The 23830-nt window shown below is 46.8% G+C and overlaps 1 protein-coding gene across 2 annotated transcripts; it reads right to left on the reverse strand.

Moving 5' to 3' along the window:
• Positions 1-2904: 2904 nt before the first annotated feature.
• On the reverse strand, positions 2905-23495 carry ZDHHC9 (zinc finger DHHC-type palmitoyltransferase 9). Of its 2 annotated transcripts, none has more exons than XM_060249702.1 (10): positions 23397-23495; positions 20486-20751; positions 7185-7345; positions 6704-6862; positions 6085-6222; positions 5889-5938; positions 5603-5704; positions 3973-4076; positions 3332-3494; positions 2905-3063 (listed from the first exon to the last, which is right to left on the reverse strand). In XM_060249702.1, exons 2-10 carry the CDS (start codon positions 20650-20652, stop codon positions 2962-2964), a joined length of 1146 nt encoding a protein of 381 aa, XP_060105685.1. In that variant the 5' UTR covers positions 20653-20751; positions 23397-23495; the 3' UTR covers positions 2905-2961. The 2 variants fall into 2 exon arrangements, with proteins under 2 accessions (XP_060105685.1, XP_060105684.1); XM_060249701.1 differs by lacking the exon at positions 23397-23495 and adding an exon at positions 22956-23069.
• Between the last annotated feature and the right edge of the window lie 335 nt (positions 23496-23830).

Below are 23830 nucleotides of genomic sequence, written 5' to 3' on the forward strand. Positions count from 1 at the left end.
CTGGTGAGATTTGGTCAATAACACGGGAGATTGGCGGAAGTCTCTGCCCTGGATTCAGGAAGGAGGGCAAACCCAAAAGGCAGAGAAATGCTGCTAGATGCGCATTGGCCTCTTAGCTCTCAGCAGGTGCGGCAGGCAAGATGATGTCACACAGACCCCAGCGTTCAAGCCAGCAGTCCCACCTCAATGGCCGGGGACACGGTTGAAACGCTCTCTGATCTTTCCTCCGCAATGAGAACTAAGGCAGAGAAACACTGTGCGAGGCCTGGCAGGGGCGGGGAGGGGGGGAGTGTCCCCCCGCCCAAGCAGGGTTGGAATTCTCACTGCTCTAAGACAAGTAAGAAATTAACAGAGACTTCGCTGGCTTGATTTCGGGTTTGAGTTCAGGGCTCTGGGAAGCAAACCAAGCTATTTCCACTCCCCTTCTTTCACTGAGGGTCTGAGAAAAAGGTTTACAGAGGTGTCAAACTCATTTGTTATGAGGGCAGGATCCAGGCCCATAGCTAGCCAGGGGCCCTGACAGGTTTTTGAGGGCCTCACCCCCCCCCCCCCATCCTAGGGTTGCCCCTCTCCCTCCCACTCCTGTGCGATTTAATTGCACAGGAGGGGCACCCAAAAGCAGCCGCTACCCGTCCCATGCCATTTGAGAGCCAGTTTGGTGTAGTGGTTAAGTGTGCGGACTCTTATCTGGGAGAACTGGGTTTGATTCCCCACTCCTTCACCTGCAGCTGCTGGAATGGGCCTTGGATCAGCTATAGCTCTTGTAGGAGCGGTCCTTGAAAGGGCAGCTGCTGTAAGAGCTCTCTCAGCCCCACCTACCTCACAGGGTGTCTGCTGTGTGTGTGTGTGGGGGGGGGCAAAGTAAAGGAGATTGTGACCGCTCTGAGACTCCGAGATTCAGAGTATAGGGCAGGAAATAAATCCAATATCATCATCATCTTCTTCTTCTTAAAGGGTGAGCCAATAATCTAAATCACACCGGGGTGGGGGGAAGGAAGAGAGGTGGACTCCAGCCTCTCCAGCTTTCTGCTCTCACCCCCATGGCCTTCCAATGGCCCCCTCCCTCTACAGCCCCTAGCTATAGGGCTGGCTGGATCTGACATAAATGTCGCTTCGTGAGACTGGGACGTGTGTGCCATAAAATGGAACGCCAGGTACTGGAGTTATAAACTGTATAAAGGACCACAGCTGGTAACCTCCAAGTTGGTGTATCCTCATTGCAAGGCCTCATGGGCTGGGAGCAGGGTACAAAGGAAAACCCATATGGGTGGACCGGAGAGCTCCCACATTGCTTGACTGCTGCAAATGAGGTTGTTCCACCATGCTGAAGCCACAATCGGAGTGGCTCCATTCCGTGCGCTCCCCCCTCCCTCCCAAGCAGTCTCCTGTTTCCTCCATTGCCCTAGTTGCTTGTGGGCCGCATAAGGGTCCTGGATGGGCCAGTTCCATCCCCTGGGCCTTATGTTTGACACCCCTGAGAACCTTTGCCAGGAGAGAAGATTGGCAATTATCTACAACCCCCCCCCCCCCCAGGAAAATGGAACAGCCATTCCACTTGGTGACAGCTGACCCCACACATGCAGAATTAAAAGGGTTTTTTTGAACTGCCGTTCAGAGAGCAGCAGGGGGTGGAGAGAGAAGGACTTTTTGGAATATTCCTACACAAAAAATGTCTCCCTGCCACAGAAAAGTAGCATGTCATTGAACAGCAGTCCCAGCCGCACGATAAAGTTAGCATGTGTCCGTGGCTTCTTTTCTGTGGGAGCACACAGAAATAACTCCTTGCCAAGAGTCTGTATAGCACAGTCCCGGAAAGGCAGCCCCATGCAGTTTAACTGTGCAGTTCATCTCCAAGAGCATGGAGACGACCGGAAATGGCACAGAAGGAAACCTGATTAGCCACGCATTTGTGGCATCTGGCACATCTGCCTCGCACAAGGAGACTTCCCAGGCAGCCCTCGTTTGAACCATCCCCCTGCATCATATATACAAAGAGCAGGCTGAAGGAGACGAGAGCATGAAAAGAGCAGTTACCACTGAGCCAAGCAATACCTAGAGCATCACTCTGCCCTGATGCAGAGTGCTGAGATTTATAGGCCTTGGAACAGAACTCCTGTCTCTTACACTGCTACCCAGGGATGGCATCTGGTCTTTGAAAAAAGCACCGCTTGGCTCTCGCAACTTTGGGACCTCAGAGCCCACCTGTCTTTTCAGCAGCCATGACTGAACTGCTGGCCAATTCAAGCACTCATACAGGAAAAAGAGAAAAGTGGGTGAAGAGCAAAGAGTGACAGAGACAAAAAGACATTGGGGGTGGGGGGGTGTACAGACCGCACCATAGATTTCCAATATAATTGACGGAGGGGGGGGGGGCCAAGACCACAAAGGACTCTGAATTCCACCTTCTGACTATGTCGTAACAAAGGGACACTGGGGGGGTGCCAAGCTCCTGTATGGCACTGGCAATTAAGGAACATTCACGAAGGGTCCTGCTTATGCAGCTGGTTGGCTGTGCTTCCCGCCAGCAACCTGGCTCCACTGGTAAAGCAATCCTGACTCAAACAACGGGTGATACTGCAACCGCAAGACAGGGCGGAATGCTGCCGGGCCAGCAGTTTCTCCTTCCCAGTAGGCTTCGCGCTTCAGCGGTGTCAGGGATGGGGCCAGAGAGGCGCTCCACTTAGTGTCAGAGACTGAAGACGGAGGAAGAGGGCCCTGCCCCAGCCAGCGGCAGCGGCCTCTTGAGAGGGGAACGGCTCTCAGCGGCACAATGGGTGCTCAGCATCCATGAGGAAGGGAGTGCAGGCATATTTCAGTTTCAACCGGCAGACGTTAGTTGTCACCACTGATGAACAAACAGTCAAAGAGGGACTGGAAGGCTGTCTGCCCAGCTGTCCCCTTCCCTGCAGCTCCACACAGAGCAAGCCAAAATAAAAGCAGTGTTCACATCCACTCCAGAGGCTAATGTGTTGGTGGCCCGTGATCCACGGATGGGACAGACTGCTCCACAGCAGCAGGTTGCTGCGCCGTTTCTTGTGGCACTTTGCATGTTGGCACAGGGAGCTGGGGAGACAGAAAAACAACGCTTCAGAGGAGAGGCCAAGAACAACAAGCTACCCTTGGGGGAAAAAAGGCTGCCAAGCCCCTGTAATTCTGGACATTTCTCTGAGATGCTGCAGGTGGAACTAGAAGTTGTGTATGCTAGAAACCATTTCCCGAAGAGCCCTCAGTCCATTTCCCCTGCCCGCCAACAGAAGGGAACTGCTACCGCCAAGTCTGGAAGAACTTTTGCAAAGCATGCTACAGGCAAGTCACAGTCCACCACACTTACAGCACTCTCCTCCGTAACGGTATGACCCTCTGCTGAGGCAGCAGCGGCTTCCTGGGCACTGGGCTCCTCTGTGCTCCTTTCCACCTGTGTTTTCAGCTCCAGCCCGTTGCTGCCCTCGTGGGCTGTATTCTCTTGTGGCAAGATACCCCGTCTATCCAGTACACTGCAGGAAGGAGAATCAAAAAAGTGGAAGAACCACCCTTCCCCGTCCGCCACTCAATGACTGACCCAGCAAAATGGCCATAACGCAGACCATGTCTGGCCCCAACCTCAATCGAGACTGGGACATCAATGCAGATGCTAGCCTGGGAGAGAAAGGGAGTGAAAAATGGCTACTCTGTACATAATGGAGGAAATAACTCATCACCTCTCTCATTTTAGCTGTACATCATCTGAAACAATACTCCCTCTAAGCTGTGGAGTCTTGTGAGCAAAAATTCTACTTTGTGAGCTACTGCATAAGTTAGTTTGCTCTGGGGCCGTTTTTCTTGAGCTAAGACAAAAATGTGTGAGCCCGAGGCTACAAAACTGAGCTTGCTCACACTAACTCAGCTTAGCGGGAACACTGATCTGAAGTGTTCTATATTCTACTGGGCCTGGCTCAGATGTGCACAATCTCCAGTTCCAGATTAGGCCATTACCTGGGAGGCAGGGGTCCACACAGAACTTCACAGCAGTTTTTCACAATGTTGCCATGGCTATAGGGATTCTGCACGCGGTTCTTCCCAGTCCAGGAACCCTTGATCTGAAAGAACAGCGTGAGGCAGAAGGTGCCCCAGAAGAAACCTTGAGCCGCTGCCAGCGCTAATCCGCAGGATGGCACCCCCCAATGGAAAGGGCATCTGTCACTTTATCCTGGCTTTCCTGTCATGTTTCTTTCAGAGCATGGCACATGCTGCTTTACTAATTACTTCAGTCCCCCAAGAGTCCCTTCCTCATTCACAAAACAGCTGGGCTCCAACGGAGTCTGCTATACCCACCCAAGACTCTTTACCTCTCACGGTTCAACAGAAGCTGCTGCTTAGCTGCATATGATGGCTGAGATTATTATTTTCCACCTTGTGTCTTTCTCAAATGCTAACTTACTTCCACTCTTACATTCTCTAAAGGCCATGCCCTAAAAAGAACACAGGATGCAGGAAAGAAACCTCCCCAAAATGGCAACAGAAGGATGGAAAGGCTACAGAGATTCCTTCCTCCCAAGAAAACTAAGGTATTTTTAGAAAGGGTTCATTGTGGACTGATACAGAAACTTAATGGGTTCAAATCAATCCCAAGAAGAACACTGTTCCCATAAAACTAGAACCACTGCTGCCTAGGGGAATAGGAAAGGTTTAGACCAGGGGTCCTCAAACTTTTTAAATAGGGGGCCAGTTCACTGTCCCTCAGACTGTTGGAGGGCCGGACTGCCGTTACTGTACAAGGCTGCGGGCTGTCAGTTCTCCGTCTTCTGCATCTCTCTCCCTTCCCCACACCACACACCCCAGCCTGGGAACTCACCTCACCTCGGTATCACCTCACACTCTGTCTCCGCCGCCTCAGCCCAGTGCCGGAAGTGTGCATTGCTAACACGAGTTTAGGTTGAACATCACTTCCAGTCTGATTTTGCCATAACCCGGCGGGCCGCATAAACGTCCTCAGCAGGCCGCATCTGGCCCGCGGGCCGTAGTTTGAGGACCCCTGGTTTAGACTATGGGTGGCCAAACTGTGGCTTGGGAGACACATGTGGCTGTTTCACGCATATTGTGAGGCTCTCGAAGCCCCCACCATCCTGTCAGTCAGCTTGGAGAAGGCATTTGTCACTTTAAATCACTTCTCCAAGCCAAGCCAGCTGACAGCTTGGAGAATGCATTTAATGTTAAAGTTGCTTTCTTTCCACCTCTCCCGCCTCATCTATTTGCTTTCCTTCCTTCCTTCCTTCCTTCCTTCCTTCCTTCCTTCCTTCCTTCCTTCCTTCCTTCCTTCCTTCCTTCCTTCCTTCCTTCCTTCCTTCCTTCCTTCCCTGCTCTCAAACATCTGAAGTCCATGTCTTGCACCTCTCAAACATCTGATGTTTATTCTGTGTGGCTCTTACTTCAAGCAAATTTGGCCACCCCTGGTCTAGACTCCTAATGAGCTTCCTAGCCAGCATCCCCCATTCACAGTGTTCCTACTGAGACTGTGGATAGTTACATCTTGCAGTCCACTGCGGAGCCAGACAGACAGAATGAGTAGGAAAGCAGCTGGTAATGCATTCATAAGAGGCTGGAAGAACGCAGGTTAAGTACTCACATCTTCATTAGTTGTCTGGTTCAGTGCTACCAGGAAAGTGTGGAAGCCAGTTAAGCCCACCACAGACCACAGAGTAAAGAAGCAGATCAGAACCTCCAGGACTGTAAGCAGCCGAGTTAAGGAACATGAGCCACATGGCAGGCTATTTAGCTTCCCCTCCCATCCCCCCTCATACCATACTTCAGCTCAGTGAAAGAGACAGAAGGCATCCCTTGCCCTTCTTTCTGACCTCTCCTCCTGCAATAGACAGGTTACAGAGGCAGCTGCAGTGGAAGCCAAAAGGATATGTCCCCGGGGTTTCTTTCAGAGTATCCAAAAAGCCAACCTGCAGAGATTCTGGAGGGGGAGGGAAGAAAGTGATCAGTCTACAAAAATCCAATATATCAAGAAAGGGGGCAGGGGCCACTCTCCCTTCCCAGGCACCCAGCCAACCTCCGGTAACCCTCCCCACTTCCCTCCAAACCCGAAGACTCAGGACTCACTCAGGGCAACATAGACAATGTTGAAGGCGAAGATGTAGATGGTGAGAAGAGACAAGGAGAGGATGAAGAGGTAGAAGTAACGGTAGTTCCTCTTCCCAACACAGTTCCCCACCCAGGGACAGTGGTGATCAAATCGTTCTGCAGGAGGCAGACAAGACAAGGCAGTTAACATTGCCCAAGCAAAGCTCCTCTCCGCTGACCATACGACACCCAGCAAAAGATACAGATTTTCAAGATCCTAGAATTTTAGCTTTATTAACCAAGGGAGAAAAAAGTCATGTAACTACTGGCCTTTGCAGCTGAAGAGGAATCCCCATGTTCGCACATTTGGATTTCAATGAATTAATGTATATGTTTTTATGTTGTTACCCAACCTGAGCCTGCCTTGGTGGGATGGGTGGGATATAAATCCCATCAGCAAATAAATAAAACTCCTCAAGTCCCTTCCATAACCAGCAGAGTGGAATTTATACAAGCCACAGAACCCAGTGTTCCTTGGCAGGGAATATTTTTTTTGTTAAGCATGGTATACAATAGCTCCTATTCCTGTCTGTGAGGAGAAGTCCCTTAAGTCAGAAAAACAGCCCCACAGGGCACTGAGGCCAGCTCCACTACTCACCCACACAGTTATCACAAATGCTGCAGTGGGAGGCACGGGGTGGACGGAAGATCTTGCACGTGTAGCAGTACTTCAGCTTCACTATCTGGTTATTGATTTGGAAGTTCTTAATGCGTGGCGGTGGCCGCTGGCCCGGTGGCACAGTCCCATTGGTTGCCTCTGAAGATACAAACCGGCCTATGATTATTGTTTGTATAAGCAGGGCTTTTTTTTTTTTTAAAGCAGGAACGCCCAGGAACACAGTTCCGGCTGGCTTGGTGTCAGGGGGTGTGGCCTAATATTCAAATAATTCCCTGCTGGTTTTTTTTCTGCAAAAAAAGCCCTGTGTATAAGAGTGACAATAACTGATATGTACTCCTCCTTTTGGCCAAAAATGGTTTCCCCTCCCAAGTCATACCAGAACTGTGAGGAATGCATTCTCACATCCAAAGGTCTAGCTGACTGACTGATCTATGCACTGTGCAAAGGCACAAACACTTACCGATCTCCAGCTCAATGAAAGCTGCCTCATCGGGCAGGGCTCGTGGAATGACCCCGGGATCGCTGAAACTTGTCCGCAAGAGTGTGGCCATTGCAAACAGGAAGAGGACTGCAGCAAAGACAGGGATGGCTGGGGAGAGCTGGACAGCAAGATAGCGACATCTACAGCGAGAGAGAAGCCCAGAGGGACTGCAGATCAGACACAAAGCCGACTGCAGGCCAAATTAAGCTTTCAGGAAAGAATAAAGATAGTATCTTGGCTTAAAAAGTTGACCTCTTAATATCTCTTTCCCTGAGGTTTAGTGCCTCCAGAACAAGGAAGACATCACTAGATGAATCGAGACTGCAAAAGGGCTGCAAGAAATCCTACTCAGGGCGTGGAAGCTGCCGGGATTTTACTTGGAGCCCTCAGTTACTTTCAAACAATATTTTATAATCTCTGCCTTTGTTGATGAGAAGAGCTTAGAAATGTACAAGCAAATTCTGAAGGGACACACAATCGGAGAGAATGCATTTTGTAGCCATTGTTCCTTACAAATGAACCACAGAAATTAACGGAATTTCTGGATGACCACTGGAACACATTTTAAAGCAAGGATAATTGGTTGCTTACACCCCCCCTCCACAAGATCAAACAGAAGAAGAAAACAATCTGCTGAGCTTCAAAGTAAATGCTGGACCAAAATATCACTTTCAGAAAGACAACTGGAATTCAGTGACATGGCTAGGTTTCGGACATTCCCTGAGCACAATCCAACCTGTGCTTTTGTTGAGGACTTGAGAGAGCCCCATGGCGCAGAGTGGTAAAGCTGCAGTACTGCAGTTGGAGCCCTCTGCTCACGACCTGAGTTCGATCCCAGCGAAAGCTGGTTCAGGTAGCCGGCTCCAGGTTGACTCAGCCTTTCATCCTTCCGAGGCCGGTAAAATGAGTACCCAGCTTGCTGGGGGGGGGGGGGAGTAGATGACTGGGGAAGACAATGGCAAACCACCCCATAAAAAGTCTGCCGTGAAAATGTTGTGAAAGCAGCATCACCCCAGAGTCGGAAATGACTGGTGCTTGCACAGGGGACCTTTCCTTTCCTGAGAGATATTTCCAGCCTCCTCCAGTGAAGGCTTACAACCCAAGGCAATTGATGCAGCCTCCTGCCCTGTTCCTTGGGCTTCTCCTGTGGCCATTACTGAAAATTAATCTTGGAACAGAACTCTACTCTGGTGACAGCAAGTGCCAGGAAGGGTTGTAATTAAAAAGCAGCCCTTTTAAAAGTATGACATTGGCAAAAATTTACAGGGTTACATAATTCATTCTGGTCCAAGCACCTGTCATGAGCCTCTGTAACACAGCCAGCACCAAAGGCTGGACTCTCCCTTCCTATTCCAGCATCTGAGCTCCATGGGCAGCAACACAGAGGGACCCAAGAAGTGAGGACTGCTAGGGCTAGGCGGATTAGAAGGCAGTGCTGAATGGGAATGGGTGAACTGCTACCTTTCTCTGCCAGCTGCTGAAACCCACTGCCAACCAGGGCCAGCCCTGCCACTAGGAAAACTAGTCAATCGCCTAGGGCGCTGACCTTCTGGGGGTACCAATTGGGCATATGAACATATGAAGCTGCCTTATACTGAATCAAATCCTCGGTCCATCAAAGTCAGTATTGTCTACTCAGACTGGCAACAGCTCTCCAGGGTCTCAAGCTAAGCTTTTTCACACCTATTTGCCTAGATCCCTTTTTTTGAGATGCTGGGGATTGAACCTGGGACCTTCTGCTTACCAAGCAGATGCTCTACCACTGAGCCACCGACCCCCCCATGTGACTCAGTGACGGCATCAGTTCAGGAGGGGTGCCAGATGTTAGCCTTGCCTAGGGTGCCAGACAGCCTAGGGCCAGCCCAGCTGCCAACTAGCACTTGGGGTTTTAGAACAGAACAAGACAGGGCACAGAGATGGGTGTAACAGGGCCGTGCCTCTTCTATTCCTCCTTTAAAGAGCCTATCTGCAGGGTCAACCTGAGAAAAAAACCCAAGTAAGCTACACACTGAAGAAGGTGGGGACAAAACCAACAGCAGCTTCTCGCAGCAGAGCACTACACCCAAGAGGGGAGGAGAGGGAACCACCAATCCCCTGGCTGCAGCCGCCAAAGACGGCCCCTCCCCTGCTGCAAGAGCAGGAAGTAGGATGCTGGCAGCTGCTCTGCAGACTTGATTTCCCTGCTGGAGGCCGCAGGGAACAACCTCTGCATGGAGCAAAAGCCAAGGAGGAGCAATCGAACGACTCCAGATGTTTCTGGAGCCTCCCTTACTCCTGTGCTCTTGTCTCTTTTATCTTCAGACTCGCATCAAGCAGCAAATATCCAAGTTAGGAGCTGCCATTGCACAGTATCTTCAGTTTGCCCCTCTAGTTAAGGTACTCGCTCTGTGCAAAAGCTCCCACATTCTGCACCCAGTGTTCTAGAACGATGTGCAGAAAGTGTAGGCATTTACATGTTTTGGGTAAATAATTATGCTTCTGAGGGTGGGTTTTAAAGGGAGGAGCCTGTCTATAAACAGGATTCAGATATACAAGAAGGCAGACTGGAGTTCATGAGTCAGCAAGGTTAGTTGGCACAGTGTTACTGAACCTGTGTGCTGGGACCAGAGTTCCCTCTAAGCTGAGTTGGCGTGAGCTAGCTCACAGATTTTTAACCTCCGGCTCACATATTTTTGTCATCTCAGGAAAAATGGCCCCAGAGCACAATAATTTATGCAGTAGTTCACAACTTTAATGCCAATAGCTCACAACTTTGATACCAGTAGCTCATAAAGTAGAATTTTTGCTCACAAGACTCTGCAGCTTAGAGGGAACATTGGTTGGGACCCAAAAGTGGGTTGCAAACCTTCTGAAAGTGGATCACAGGCCGGACCTCCCTAGTGGCTGCCCCTGCCCTTTCCATTGCTCTCTGTACCTTGGAAATCAAGATCTGGCCCTGGAAACAGTATCTCCCAGGTTATACATGAATTGGTATTATTTTTCATCACTACATGTACATGTTGATCAAGTAAAATGCGTCCCTCATGGTCACTAGAGTGAGTTTTGTAGAATCTTAAGAGGGATTAGAGGGAATAATGAAGGAGAGGGTGGTCAAAGGCTGGAAGGTAACCTCCATGTGAAAAGGCTGTGTATGTTGGAATGCCGCTTGCTTGAGGTTCATAGCAGGGGCAGCTACACCCTTTGAGTGATGATTGTTGGTTTCTCAACCAACACTGTAGGAAATGGAATGTTGAACTAGGTCATGCATGGCCAAACTGTGGCTTGGGAGCCACATGTGCCTCTTTCACACATATTGTGTGGCTCTTGAAGCTCCCGCCACCCTGTCAGCCAGCTTGGAGAAGGCATTTGTCACTTTAAATCACTTCACCAAGCCAGCCAGCAGCTTAGAGAATGCATTTAATGTTAAAGTTGCTTTATTTCCACCTCTCCCTCCCCATCTGTTTTCCTTCCTTCCTTACTACCTACCTACATCTGACGTTTATGTCTTGCAGCTCTCAAACATTTGATGTTTATTCTATGTGGCTCTTACTTCAAGCAAGTTTGGCCACCCCTGAATTGGTCATAGTTTGCGTAGGGCACAAAAAGACTTTGGGCCAGCCCTGGATGGGTTATCATACCAAGTGAAATTTGTTCTTGTGGGTCACCCAGGGCCGGATCTAGGGGGGGGAGCCGAGTGCTTGCCCCGAGCGCCACTGGAGGGGGGGGTGCAAAATTGGGTATGGAGTCCATTCTATTCAACGGGCCATAAAGTAGAATGGGCCCATAAGGGGGTGCCATTTTCTAATTTTGCCCCCCCCCCCCTCAAAAAACATGTAGATAAGAACATAAGAGAAACCATGTTGGATCAGGCCAATAGCCCATCCAGCCAATGGCCCAACACTCTGTGTCACACAGTGGCCAAAGTGTCTGCGGCTAATAGCCACTAATGGACCTCTGCTCCATATTTTTATCCAATCCCCTCTTAAAGCTGGCTATGCTTGTAGCTGCCACCACCTCCTGTGGCAGTGAATTCCACATGTTAATCACCCTTTGGATGAAGAAGTACTTCCTTTTATTTGTTTTAACCTGACTGCTCAGCAATTTCATTGAATGCCCACGAGTTCTTGTATTGTGAGAAAGGGAGAAAAGTACTTCTTTCTCTACTTTCTCCATCCCATGCATAATCTTGTAAACCTCTATCATGTCACCCTGCAGTCAATGTTTCTCCAAGCTAAAGAGCCCCAAGCGTTTTAACCTTTCTTCATAGGGAAAGTGTTCCAAACCTTTAATCATTCTAGTTGTCCTTTTCTGGACTTTTTCCAATGCTATAATACCCCCCCCCTTTTTTTTTTACTATATATAATTTTTATTTACTCCAAAATGTACTTAATTATAGAAAAAAAATAAACTAATAGAGGTTGATTGTGGTATACAATAAAACATACAACATCTACCATCTTAAATTACCTATAAGAGTAAATGAACAATAAGTATTTTTGTATATTCTTCCATACAAATCATTCTTTTTCAAGTCAGTTATAAAATTTTTCCCATTTCTTTATGGCATCACATTTCAATATTCCTCTTACCATGTTTGACAAAATATCCATTTCAGCGACATTTAATATTTTTTGGATATATATATATATATATATATATATATATATATATATATATATATATATATATATATATATATATATATATATATATATATATATATAATACCCTTTTTGAGGTGCAGTGACCAGAATTGTACACATTATTTCAAATGAGACTGCACCATCAATTTATACAGGGGCATTATGATACTAGCTGATTTGTTTTCAATTCCCTTCCTAATACTTCCCAGCATGGCATTGGCCTTTTTTATTGCAATTGAACACTGGCTTGACATTTTCAGTGAGTTATCTACCATGACCCCAAGATCTCTCTCTTGGTCAATCTCTGTCAGTTCACAACCCATCAACTTGTATTTGTAGCTGGGATTCTTGGCCCCAATGTGCATTACTTTGCACTTGTCCACATTGAACCTCATCTGCCACGCTGACGCCCACTCACCCAGCCTCAACAGATCCCTTTGGAGTGCCTCACAATCCTCTCTGGTTCTCACCACCCTGAACAATTCAGTGTCATCTGCAAACTTTGCCACTTCACTGCTAACTCCCAACTCCAAATCATTTATGAACAAGTTAAAGAGCATGGGACCCAATACTGAGCCCTGCAGCACCCCACTGCTTACCGTCTTCCATTGCGAAGACTGCCCATTTATACTCACTCTCTGCCTCCTATTAATTAGCCAGTTTTTGATCCACAAGAGGACTTGTCCTTTTACTCCATGACTCTTGAGCTTACTAAGGAGCCTTTGATGAGGAACTTTATCAAAAGCTCCGGTCCTGGGGTCACCATACTGAAAAGGCTGGGAACTGCTAAGTTTGTATGTCTGAGGAAGGGAGAGGTCACAAAAGCTTTGCATCGCTAGTTAACAGGGATGGTTAAAATGGCCCAAGAGCAAGCTGAGCGGCCTCCACAGTGCTAAAAGCCAGATCTGCAAGGGCCACTCAGCTCAGAAGCAGCCAGCGATATCAGTGATGTGCACAGGTTTGCCCACTGCCTCCTTCTGCACTACAGTCAGATGCTGTTGGTTTGTGCAACTGAAGCGCTAACACCAATCATCATGGCTGCTGACAAGTCCAAATAAGTGGCTTCTGCAGCAATGGCAGAACTACTGGGACTTGGCTCTGCTTGCTCTTGGATGCCACTGGCCCTATAAATTAAATGGTCAGTTCACTCTTGCTAGAAATCCCATATTAGTTTTTGAAATGTGGCATTTTGAGCACAATGGCATAAGTCTAGCTAACCTTAACTTGGAACAAAAGCATATATCCATTCCTTCAGAGAGCCAGCATGGTGCAACTGTTAGAATACTGGACTAGGATCTTGGAGACCCAGGTATGAATCTCCACTCTGCCATGAAAATTTGTTGGGTGACCTTTTGGGGCTGGTCACACACTCTCAGCCTAACCAGAATTATCTAAGCCACCTTGGCTCCCCACTAGGGAAAAAGGTGGTACATAAATGAAGGAGGTAGATAAAGAAAGATTAAACTCTGGGTGCAGTTAAAAGTTTTAGACTGCTTAATGGGAACCTGACAAGAGGGTCAAGGATTCATCCTTCACCATTTTCAGAGCAGTTTATCCCATCTGGGCAACTGTAACCTTTCAAACTGGGTAACTCACAAGTGACAACACAGATCTACTCCAGCAGCTATATTCTCACAGAACCCTGGGCTTGCTCCTTAAAACGTTTTAGGAATGCCAAGCATTTTTTTCAAAAATTTATCATCTATCTGATGTGCTGTCAAAGGCTATGCTACCTTTGGCTGACTAAATTTAAGATCTCAAAATAGAAACTCCGCCTTTTTAGTAAGGATGGAGTCAAGTGCCTCTAGATGAACCAGCTCAGTTAATGTCCCATCAAAACAACCCCATACAGTTAATAGACAAAATTCTCCTCTGCACACAAGATTTGGAATAGGGAGAGCAAAGGAAGGGCCCCAGCTACATGAGTCTGTGGGTCGTATCATGCCCTCTCAGCTCAACAGAAGCCATGTTGAGAAAAGTGCTTTTGAGTAGCCCTAACTTCCTCCAGCTACCTAGCTCATCTTTGCCGCCACCCCCTTCTGTATCCTCACTGGAACATACACAAGTCTGTGAAAATCTATTCAACACAGTCTTCTGCACTCCAAACAAAATCCGTATTACCAACCAGTGGGAACATATTTATCATCCCCCTTTATAGCAAAAGGCTTTTAAGTCGCTTAAAAATCAAATATAATAAAACCAGCATAAAAGTAACAACATCCTTTAACATTTACAAAAGGTGAGACAGCAATCAGTGCACCAGATTAAAAAAATAGTAACAAAACAGCGGTTAGGAACAACGAAGTGTCACAAATGGTCAAAGCCCTAGGGGGAAAAACATTTTCACTTAGCACCTAAAATTAAAGCAAGGAGATGCCATGTGAAAAGGACGCATCAAGGGAACGCCGTACACGAGGCAAGACAGAACAGGCTGAATTTCTGGTGGTTCCTGATCAACCCGAGAGCATACAGAGCCCTCCAACTGATTTCAGAAGTTCAGCAACAGGCAGAATGTCAGCTCCTGGGATAGAAGGCTTGTCCTAACATTTAAGGACCGCATATTTAAAAAGTACACAAACTCTGACTGGAAACTCTGGCAAAGAGGACCCAAAAGCATAAGCATTCCGGAAGTACAATCACAGGACTCTGACAAACTCAAACAGGGATGATGCAAACATTTTGGTCCTTCAGCAGTTTTACATACCACCAGCGCCGCACGCTATAATTATGAAACCCAACTGGCAATACTTGCAGGTTCACTCTTTATCACCCTTCTGTAAGTATCTCTGATCCCGCTGGCAAGAGTAAAAGGAACCTAGAACATATATCCTCTTTTGAATTAAAGACATGCACCTTAAGACCTCCTTCTGCACGTATCTACAAGTGTCTCTTAAGATGAGAAATTTCAGAATTAAAATGGACAAAGTTTTGCACACATCTGCAATATATACAGGCACTATATGGATCTCCTGCTGGCCTACTGGCTGCCTTCCCATTGTCAAGTTCCCATTCTTAAAGATTTCTACCAGCATCTACCCTTGGAGCATGTCCAAGCCTTTCCCCACAATTGCAAACACTACCCAGAAAACAAGCACAAACAGCCAAAAGGAATCAAGGGGAAAACCATACGGGCTTCTAAAGCACCTACCTTTTGACACGCTCACGTCATGCCACTTACAAAAGGCTGCTGGAAGCAACCAGACCGCAGTGCAAGCCATCTTAGAGGAATGCCTAATAACCGGCAAACAGCAAGTCACACAACAGTCTCATTAAGCAGCAATTCCGGGAGGTAATCATCTCTCCCTGGCTCCACTCCACACACCAGCTACACTTTACTTAACTTGCAACAATCCTGGCAGCAGGTAGGTTAGGGCAGGGGTGTTAAACATAACAGCCCATGGGCCAGAAACAGCCTGTCCAGGGCTCCTGTTCTTGTCCCTGCATACTGTCCCAGGGATGATAATGTGTGATTGGTGGCAGCAGAAGTGGGAGGGTGGGCATCAGGGAGATAACTGTAAGGAAATACTGTGAGAGAGCTGATGTTTTAAGCATGTTTGAATTTTGAGAAAAAATTATATTGCCAATTGTGTTTGCCCATGTCCTTTACAAAGTTTATCTCTCCCATACCTGGCATTACATTTTATGGCACGCGCAGCCCAGCCGGACAAAGTGCCATTTATTTCAGATCCGGCCCTCATAACAAATGAGTCTGACACCTCTGGGTTAGGGTAAGAGTGTATGACTGGCCCAAGGTCACCCAGTCAGCTTCCACGGCAGAGTGGGGATTCGAACCCAGGTCTCCCAGATGCTGGTCTGACACTCTAACCACTGCGCACGCACACACTACACTCTGTCACAGGTGTACATTTTAGTTTTCCATCCAGAAATGGGAATTTTGCCAGTCAGGTGAGTAGCTATTTGTCTACCCTTTGCCCTAAAGGTCCAAGCGCTCTTTAAAGTAAGAAGCAAAAACAAGCAACTTAGGCACGTGACACAGCACAGGTTCCAGCCTAGAAATCAAGGTATTGGCCCTTCAAATGACCGAGGTGGCTCACCAGGCACTAGGACATGCAAAAAGTCAAGCAGATGGAAGGCAGGGTAGTCAAGCTACAGTCAAGTACAAATCTGCTCATCAAGCGATAACTGCCAGTTGCCCCAAATGAGCCCTGGCAAACCGCATGGCTGCACTATCAGATTAAATGAAATGCCTGCATCCTCTTTCCCTCTTGCAAACATTCTGGAGCTATACTCAGAGCTGTTGTTTGTTGCACCAGATTCTGAACAAACACATTTGGGGGAGCATCTCCCCCCCCTAGAAGGAGCAGCACAAACAGCAACAGAAGTGAATGCAACACGCCTGAACCTTGCCCAGGCCAAACCCAAGCGGTCAAGTGACAACAGTAACAAACAACTCTAGGAAATTATGCCAAACACAAATAATAAAACTTTATCAGTTATAAGAGTCATCTAGACACAAAGTGGAAGAGTGCACTCCAGAAACCCCAGTCGCCAACAATCAGACATCTACCAAGGGTAAATGGATTAGAAAATCTATTAATTTCTTCTATAGTTCTCCAGGAAAAAAAAAATCCAAACCCAGGAAATAAAAAGAATTCTGGTAAGAACATCTGAGGAACACTGCTGTACCCAGAGATGTCTAAAACAGCAGTGTCAATGAGTCATAAATCAAGACTTATAAGAAGCTTTTGACACTGCTTTGACCTCCTGTAAAACCCAGGTTCAAATGCCAAACATTCCAATCCCTTGCTTCACAACCCCACTTCAATCAGAAGCACAATTAGTGTCTTATTTTTCTTTTACGTCACCCACAATAAACTGATCAACCTTCCTCCTCAGGTTAGACAGCAGTATGAAAAGCTGTGGCAAACCCAACAGCAGCACTAAATAGTTATACTCCAAGGGTACCAAATGGCCCTTGGTTTTATCCTTCACCATAGATATTTTTTTTACTTATGTTATTTTATGTCTCAGAGAGGACTACCAGGATTTTATAATACAATAAAAACTACTTTATTGTACTGATTTTAATATTGTTGAAAGCAACTCTGAGCTGTTTTGGGAGGAGCAGGATATAAATGTTCAGAAATAAATAAAAAACAAACAAACAAATTTTACACAGCAGGAACTTGAGCGAACACAAGGGAAGCTAAAGGACAACAAGAAGTAAATAGCCCAGAAACACTCCACAACACTGTAGATTATCAAAGCAGCACAGTCTAAATTCAGGTGTGCAACAGGAAGACAGTATATTGGTGAAGGTTTTTGGGGGGGGAGGGTGACTCCAAGTTTCAGACTTCACAAAATGCAAAGCTTACACAGCAAAATAAGACAGTCCGCTAATTACTTAAATAGACAAAACTTACCAATCTATGTTCTATTTCTCTGCCCAAGACATCAAGCAATTCTTCTGACTTTATGTCTATTATCTATCAATTCCAGATTTGGGGGGCGACTAGCTGGAAACCACTATGCCAGTTCCCACAGATTCCCTCCTTACCTAGGATCAGTCAACAACATTTCCTTATCACAAAAATACCCCAAATGATTTTGTATCAGAGCAGTGTGTTCATAATATATCCCAAAAGATCGCCTCTGGGAATACTTCTGCTGTCTGGTTCATACCATATTTAGGACAAAAGTCAAAGTAACCTCTCAGGCTGAAAGACTTGAAGGCTCAACATGGGACTGGAAATAAAAACCCAGACAAACCTAACACCATCTCATCAACAACAGCTTAAGTAGTCTGCAAGGATGTAAGGTCCAACAAGAAATCCTGTTTTCACCACAACTGATGGGTTGAAAAATATCAGTCTCTTCATTAGCCTTACAACGGTCATATTCACAAAGCCCTGAGAGCATACTGATACATATGAAATAAGAAAGGCCAACAGAGGATTCACTTTCTCTGAAAGATTAAACTTATGGCAGGAGCCAGTATCTTAAGGATTCCTGGTTTTTAATGTCTTGTGTACACTGATCTTTGGAAACATCTATGGACTGAGCAACCAGACAATCAGAGTTTCTTAAACAGACTGGATTTTTCATGCACATTGCTTTAGCTCTCAAAAACTTGGAACATTTTCAAACAAAGAAAGGCGTGAATAATTACTTTAGGATAATAATTTAGAACAGAGAACAAACTAGAACAGCGAACAAACTAGACCAATTTTCTGTTCCACGTAGGAACTTGTTTGCTAATTAGAGAAGGCACCTTCTGACTTTGATGTGATCAGCTAGGACAGACTCCTGCAATAATTTACTCATTTGACTTCATGTTTGTTTACATGAAATGTGCTCATGTTTAGTTTACTTTTTGGAGTGCACATAGCATTTTCTTGAGGCCAATATAACGTATCTGCATAAAGGCCTGTTGATAAAGAGCAACAGAATTCTTTGTAACATTTTAATGTGCTATTATAATATTTTAGTATTTTAGGCTATGACTTTAGCCTAGCACATGTTTGTAAAGGGACTATCCTAGTTTCAGTTCTCAGCAATGCCACTGGGTGAAACTGTAGGGCTCACAGCAATATTATTCCTTATGCTAAAACCTCAAACTCCTAAACTCATATAAGCCTTCATGTACACTACATAATATGATAATGATGATATTTGATTTATACCCCGCCCTACACAATGAAACTCAGAGTCCTAGAGCGGCTTACAATCTCCTCTAACTCCTCAGCCCCCGTTTCAACAGACACCCTGTGAGGTAGGTGGGGCTGAGAGAGCTCTCACAGAAGCTGCCCTTTCAAGGATAACTCTTGTGAGAGCTATGATTGACCCAAGGTCATTCCAGCAGCTGCAAGTAGAGGAGTGGAGAATCAAATCCAATTCTCCCAGATAAAGAGTCTGCGCACTTAACCACTACACCAAACTGGCTCTCATATTTTATGTAAAGTATAGATTATGGGACAGCTTCAGTGGTGGGTTTGAAAAGTCCCTTCCCAGAAAGAGTTCTGCCCTGGTCAAATGACCCGCCATAAAATTACATAACCTGGGGTTCCAATAAGGCAGGTAAACAAGTTTTAAGCCACTTGTGTTACCAAACAACTCACTTGTAACTGAATGCTTCTTTGCTAGAGCATGCCAGCAGTTTTCAGAAGTGATGTTTTACATATAATTAGCAGGGAAAAAAGCTAAAGCAACATCTTTTTGTTTGGCTGTTCATTAGCTTACAACTCTATCTTGTGCATATTTTTAAAAGCAACTCATAGTATGGAAAAAGTATTTATTCAGGTGTGGTCCAGATCCAATTCACAGTGACAAACTATCACCAAATCGAACCCATCTCTTCTCTATCAGCCAAAAACAACACACAAAACCCCACCTGGTACAGGAACACAGTACAATACTCCATACTGGGTAAAAACAGGGCCCTTTGATTCAAAATATTCAACTACTTTCTCTTACAGCTCGGATGTGACGAAGGCACAAGGGAACAGCCTTTAAAATGTTTTTGTTTGATTCACTATGTCAAATTATGCACCAAGCAGGCCTATAATAAGACTCATAGGTACCATGTTCCAGTTGCTTTTCAAGCCTCATCACAACTCTTATAATTTGTTTTGCCCTTCCAAAAACAGGAACCAGAAACAAGTTTCTGGATAAAGTACCAGTATTTCAGGTAGCAAAAAAGACCAGTGTCATCAGGTCATTCAGAGAGAACAAAATGTCAAAAAACAACCATTTCTATCAACTCCATAAGACAAGGGTTTGACAAACACCAAGTGCCAAGTTGCTCAGTATTTTTAGCAATTATTTTATTGCAGGCTCTCTCAGAGGTTCTCTGTGGAAATACAAAGCTTGTCATTTCACATCAGAACATTCTGTTGAATGGCATAAGAAGTGCCTGAAATCCCTGCCATTCCTTGTTCATAGGTAAACTTAACTTTATACCATTCATTGATACAGGATGAATTCATTTTTTTAACTAGTTGCTTTCTACCCTGGCGCCAATACTCAGTTAAGTGTAACTTTTTAAAGTGATAATGGAATTATGAGAAATGGGAGAAATTGTGTTTTAAGGTTAGCTTTTTGTTGTTGTTATGATAACTGGATCACCTCTGCCTTTAATTATATACATTTTCTCATTGTTTTGATAAAATTACAAGAAACTGTGAAAAAAGAATTAGGTTTTGTGGTAGCAAACCACAAAGGTTCTAGCAAAACAACGTACCAGTATGGCAACCATGATAATGTAGACTTGGGACTCAATGTATAGGGCTGCTCACACGTACCAGTATGGGGAGAAGGACTGTGGTTCATACCTATATGAGTTTGATATAATGTGTGAACAAGAGATACAAGAATAATCACGTAGGTTCTGTATGTGCAACTGAGAACTCTGGCAAATACAGGGTCTTGATCACACACTTAGGCTCGTTTGAAAGTCATACCAAACATATGAAAAATTGGGGCAGGGCCATACACACAATCCTGATTTTTCGAACAGATGGTCCCTCCCTGCAGACTGTGACTTGCGAATAATCCATTCTCCAAGCCTGAATAACATAGAGTTGGAAGGGACCTCCAGGGTTATCTAGTCTAACCCACTGCACAATGCAGGAAATTCACAAACACAGCCAGCACATAAAATCTCCAAAACCCATAAAGTTTCAACTATAATAAACTCACTCAAATGCAAAGAAAAGGGTACAGGTTCCCACAATGAGGAACAAGGTCAGGTAGAAGATACCCTTCTGTCGGGCCATCATGACGCGCCCATCACAACAGAACGTATTCCTTCCTGGTAGCTTCTCCCATTTCCGTGTCACCTTCTTTCTTGCTATCATCACAGACATGGCTGCACCTTCACAGAAGGCAGGGCAGATGAGCTATGGTCCGTCTCCACTCCAGCCACTGGAATGTACACACCATCCTCAAAGACCCAGCCTCAGCCCCTGAAAAGACAAGAGAGACAAGGAATCCTGTCAGCACAGCTCCTCACGCGCTATCTACACTGGGAAATAAAAAATGTCCCAACTATGATTACATCCTTCCTGGCACACCCATATCCTACACCCAAGTTTAGTCACTCACCATGCACCACTTTCGTAAGTGACAGAAGGATCCAGTCCAACCCCACAGGAAGCACAGAACGTGGCTTGTGCCACAGCTCTTAGCCCATGGGAAACCTACACATTTCCCAGGGCTTTGTCAGTGATTGGCAACTGTGCTATGGCAAACAAGTAGCCACAGGCTGGCTAAAACAGCCCTGAGACACACCCACCTATGAGTGAATTTCCCCTCACACTACATAGGCAGGGCTGTAGCCAGGATTTCATGTTTGATGGGGCCCACAGCAGGATTCGTTGTTGGGGGGGGGCAGGGAGTCTGCCAGTTTAGTGGCCCTAAGCTCTCAGAACTGTAACCCCCCTTCACCTGGGCAGTTACAGCAGCTCCGCTCCCCCCACCCCTTTCATAGGTGCCCCTCTTGTGGCAGAGAGACCAGCAGCAATGCTACTACTTGTTCAGAGAGATGGTGAGCAATGGGGACAGATTGGGGGCCCTCCAATGGAGGGGCCATAAAGTTGGAAGGGATTTTTGAAAGGAAGGGCCTTGCCCCCCGGGCCCCACTGTAGCTACGGGCCTGTACTCGGGTGAATGTCAGGCAGGTCCCAAGAACTGCAGTGGCACCTTATACAAGATTTGCTTTTTAGCAGATGGTAAATCAGTTAAGATTATGGCTGACTAAAGCCTTGCCTTGCTCTTACTGAAGAATGTCTGGCAAGATTTATATTCACATCACAGGGATTTTTGCAGTGACCAAATGTCCAGGCCAAATGCAGATCATTAAATCAACAATGGGGCATTTCATTGCCCACAGAAATAACTAGCTAGCAGGCTTTTGCACTAAGCTCAGGTCTTCCAACACAGCTTTTAAAGAAATACCTCCAGTGGTTTACTCCAAAAATATCCAGCAGGAAAATCCTCCTTCTACAGAGCATAACAGGATAGTTTATTTAAAAACAAAAGCTTCTTACATTTTTCCTGCCCCGCCCTTACTCTTATCTCCTCTGAAGCATCCCTCACAGAGCTCTAACAGCACAATGTGGAAAGTGTGGCATGCTGTTTGAAACCTAATTTACTTTTCCTCCTTGATTTTGCTAATTCCCACAGGCTCACAATACTTCAACGTGCAAGACAGATATATTTTATATATACAGTATGATAGTAGAAGAGAAAGAGACATTCACAGATTTGCCAAGATTGCGGTTAGAGGTTCAAAAGGATCTGCTCTGTAAACGTAGTCTAACCCTTGTGTACTTTCATCAGCAGACGTTCAAGGAAGTAACAAGGCAGATTTTCCCCTGTGCATTCAAAGCCATGCTTACAGTTGTAGAGTGTGAATTCTACTCCAATACAACGATTGGGAATGGGCAAGCCATACCTGCTACTTGAACGGAAGCAAGAAACAGACCGGTTTTGCACTAGACTTTAGCTCTGTCCCCAAGATGACATTCTACACTAAAATCATAGAATCACAGAGTTGGTTTATTTGATTCTAGTGTAGAATGTCAGTTTGGGGACAGAGTTAAACCAGGATGCGAAATCGGTCGAAAAGAAGGCTCTTTGCTTTCGTGAAATCTGCGATTCTCCATCTTTCAGCACCTGGGAAAGCAGGCGCCTTTCCAACTCTCCTTACAACGGGATGGGAAAACGCCACCCAAGAACCTTCTCTACCTTTCGCCTATTGACAAAGCAGCCGCCCAAGCGCCCCGCTTGATTTACTGGGTTTGACGGAGACCGAAAATCTAGATCTCTCCAAGGGCTCTCTCTCTCTCTCTCTCCCGCATTCCCACACTCTTCGCCCCCCCCCCCCCATCTCCGCACCCAGACAAGACAATCCAACCAGAGAGATGCCTCGCGAAACCCGAGGACGATCCCGCCTGCCGCCCCACCCATGCCCAATGCAAGCGCCACGAAAACAAAGAACGAAAAACCCCCGAGAGATGAACGGGGGAGACGAGGCGAGGCGAGACAGAGCCAGAACCCGCCACCTACCCACCCACCCACCCTCCTCTCCTGCACGGGGAGCTCGCCGCCACCGCCACCCGCGCGCCTTCAGGCGGGGCTGCCTGCCTCCCATTGTTCCCGACGTGACCTTGTATCCTCGCCAGGATTCCGACGGCCGAGGCGGGCTCCCGTGTCCGACACGCGTCTCCGTAAACCTTCCCCCCCACGTGCATGGAGGGGACACACCCAGTTCGTGGAAGGGGAGCTACGCGAGGCCGCTTCTTCCAGGCAGCTGAAGGAGGGAGGTTGGCACCCAGCACTGGAAGGGCCCAGCTCCGCGCCACGCCCCACGACACCCCCCCTCAACACACACACCACTCCCCCGCTGTGATTGACAGGCGGGGGGAGGGACAAAGAGCCTAACGTGCCTCCTGAGGGAATGTGCCGGGACCCGCCCCCACTCGGCCAGACTCTATTCGAGGAACTGGGCGGGGACAGTGTCAGTGGACAGGGACGGAGAGAAACGCCCCGCCGGTTGCTCGTCTTTTTTCCCGGGCCTCAGTGGCTCCCGCGTCCCTCTTCCCCTCACCTGCCGTTGAACGGTCTCGGGGCCGAGGCCGGTTGCCTCTTTCTAAGGCCTTTTCTTTCTAGTGAAAGCCTGACAGGGAGGGTGGGGAAAGGGGCTCGGGTTCTGATTGGTTTAATTCTCCTTCGAGACCGCCTCCTGGTTCAAGAAGAGAATGGTGATAAGCTCGAGGGCACGTCTGTCATGAATATTGCAAGCCGGGTGGGGAATAGCAGGAAAGCCGATGGGTTTCTAAGCGGCCAGAACGGCACAACAGTGACCCCTATAGCTGGGTGAGGAGGGAGGGCGGAAATGCTGCAAACGCTTGGCTTCGAAGGCGGAAGTGTAGCCGCGCTTTACGGCAGGCGGTGGGTGGCTTTCCCCGGCAAGGGAGATTGCACGTGCGACTTTCTTTACCAGAACGGGAAGGGAAGGCAGAGGGGAGAAGTGTTGGTGGT

This window comes from Heteronotia binoei, chromosome 11 (genome assembly GCF_032191835.1).
Source record: "Heteronotia binoei isolate CCM8104 ecotype False Entrance Well chromosome 11, APGP_CSIRO_Hbin_v1, whole genome shotgun sequence".
Lineage (NCBI taxonomy): Eukaryota > Metazoa > Chordata > Lepidosauria > Squamata > Gekkonidae > Heteronotia > Heteronotia binoei.

Bases quoted from the DNA above. Each gene is read 5' to 3' on its own strand.
- ZDHHC9 (XM_060249702.1), bottom strand. From the start codon at position 20,652: ATGTCTGTGATGATAGCAAGAAAGAAGGTGACACGGAAATGGGAGAAG. The intron at 7,346-20,485 runs GTGAGTTTATTA...CTCTCGCTGTAG, and splicing joins ACCCTTTTCTTTGCATTTGA to ATGTCGCTATCTTGCTGTCC. The intron at 4,077-5,602 runs GTGAGTACTTAA...CTGTTCTTTCAG, and splicing joins ACCAGACAACTAATGAAGAT to ATCAAGGGTTCCTGGACTGG.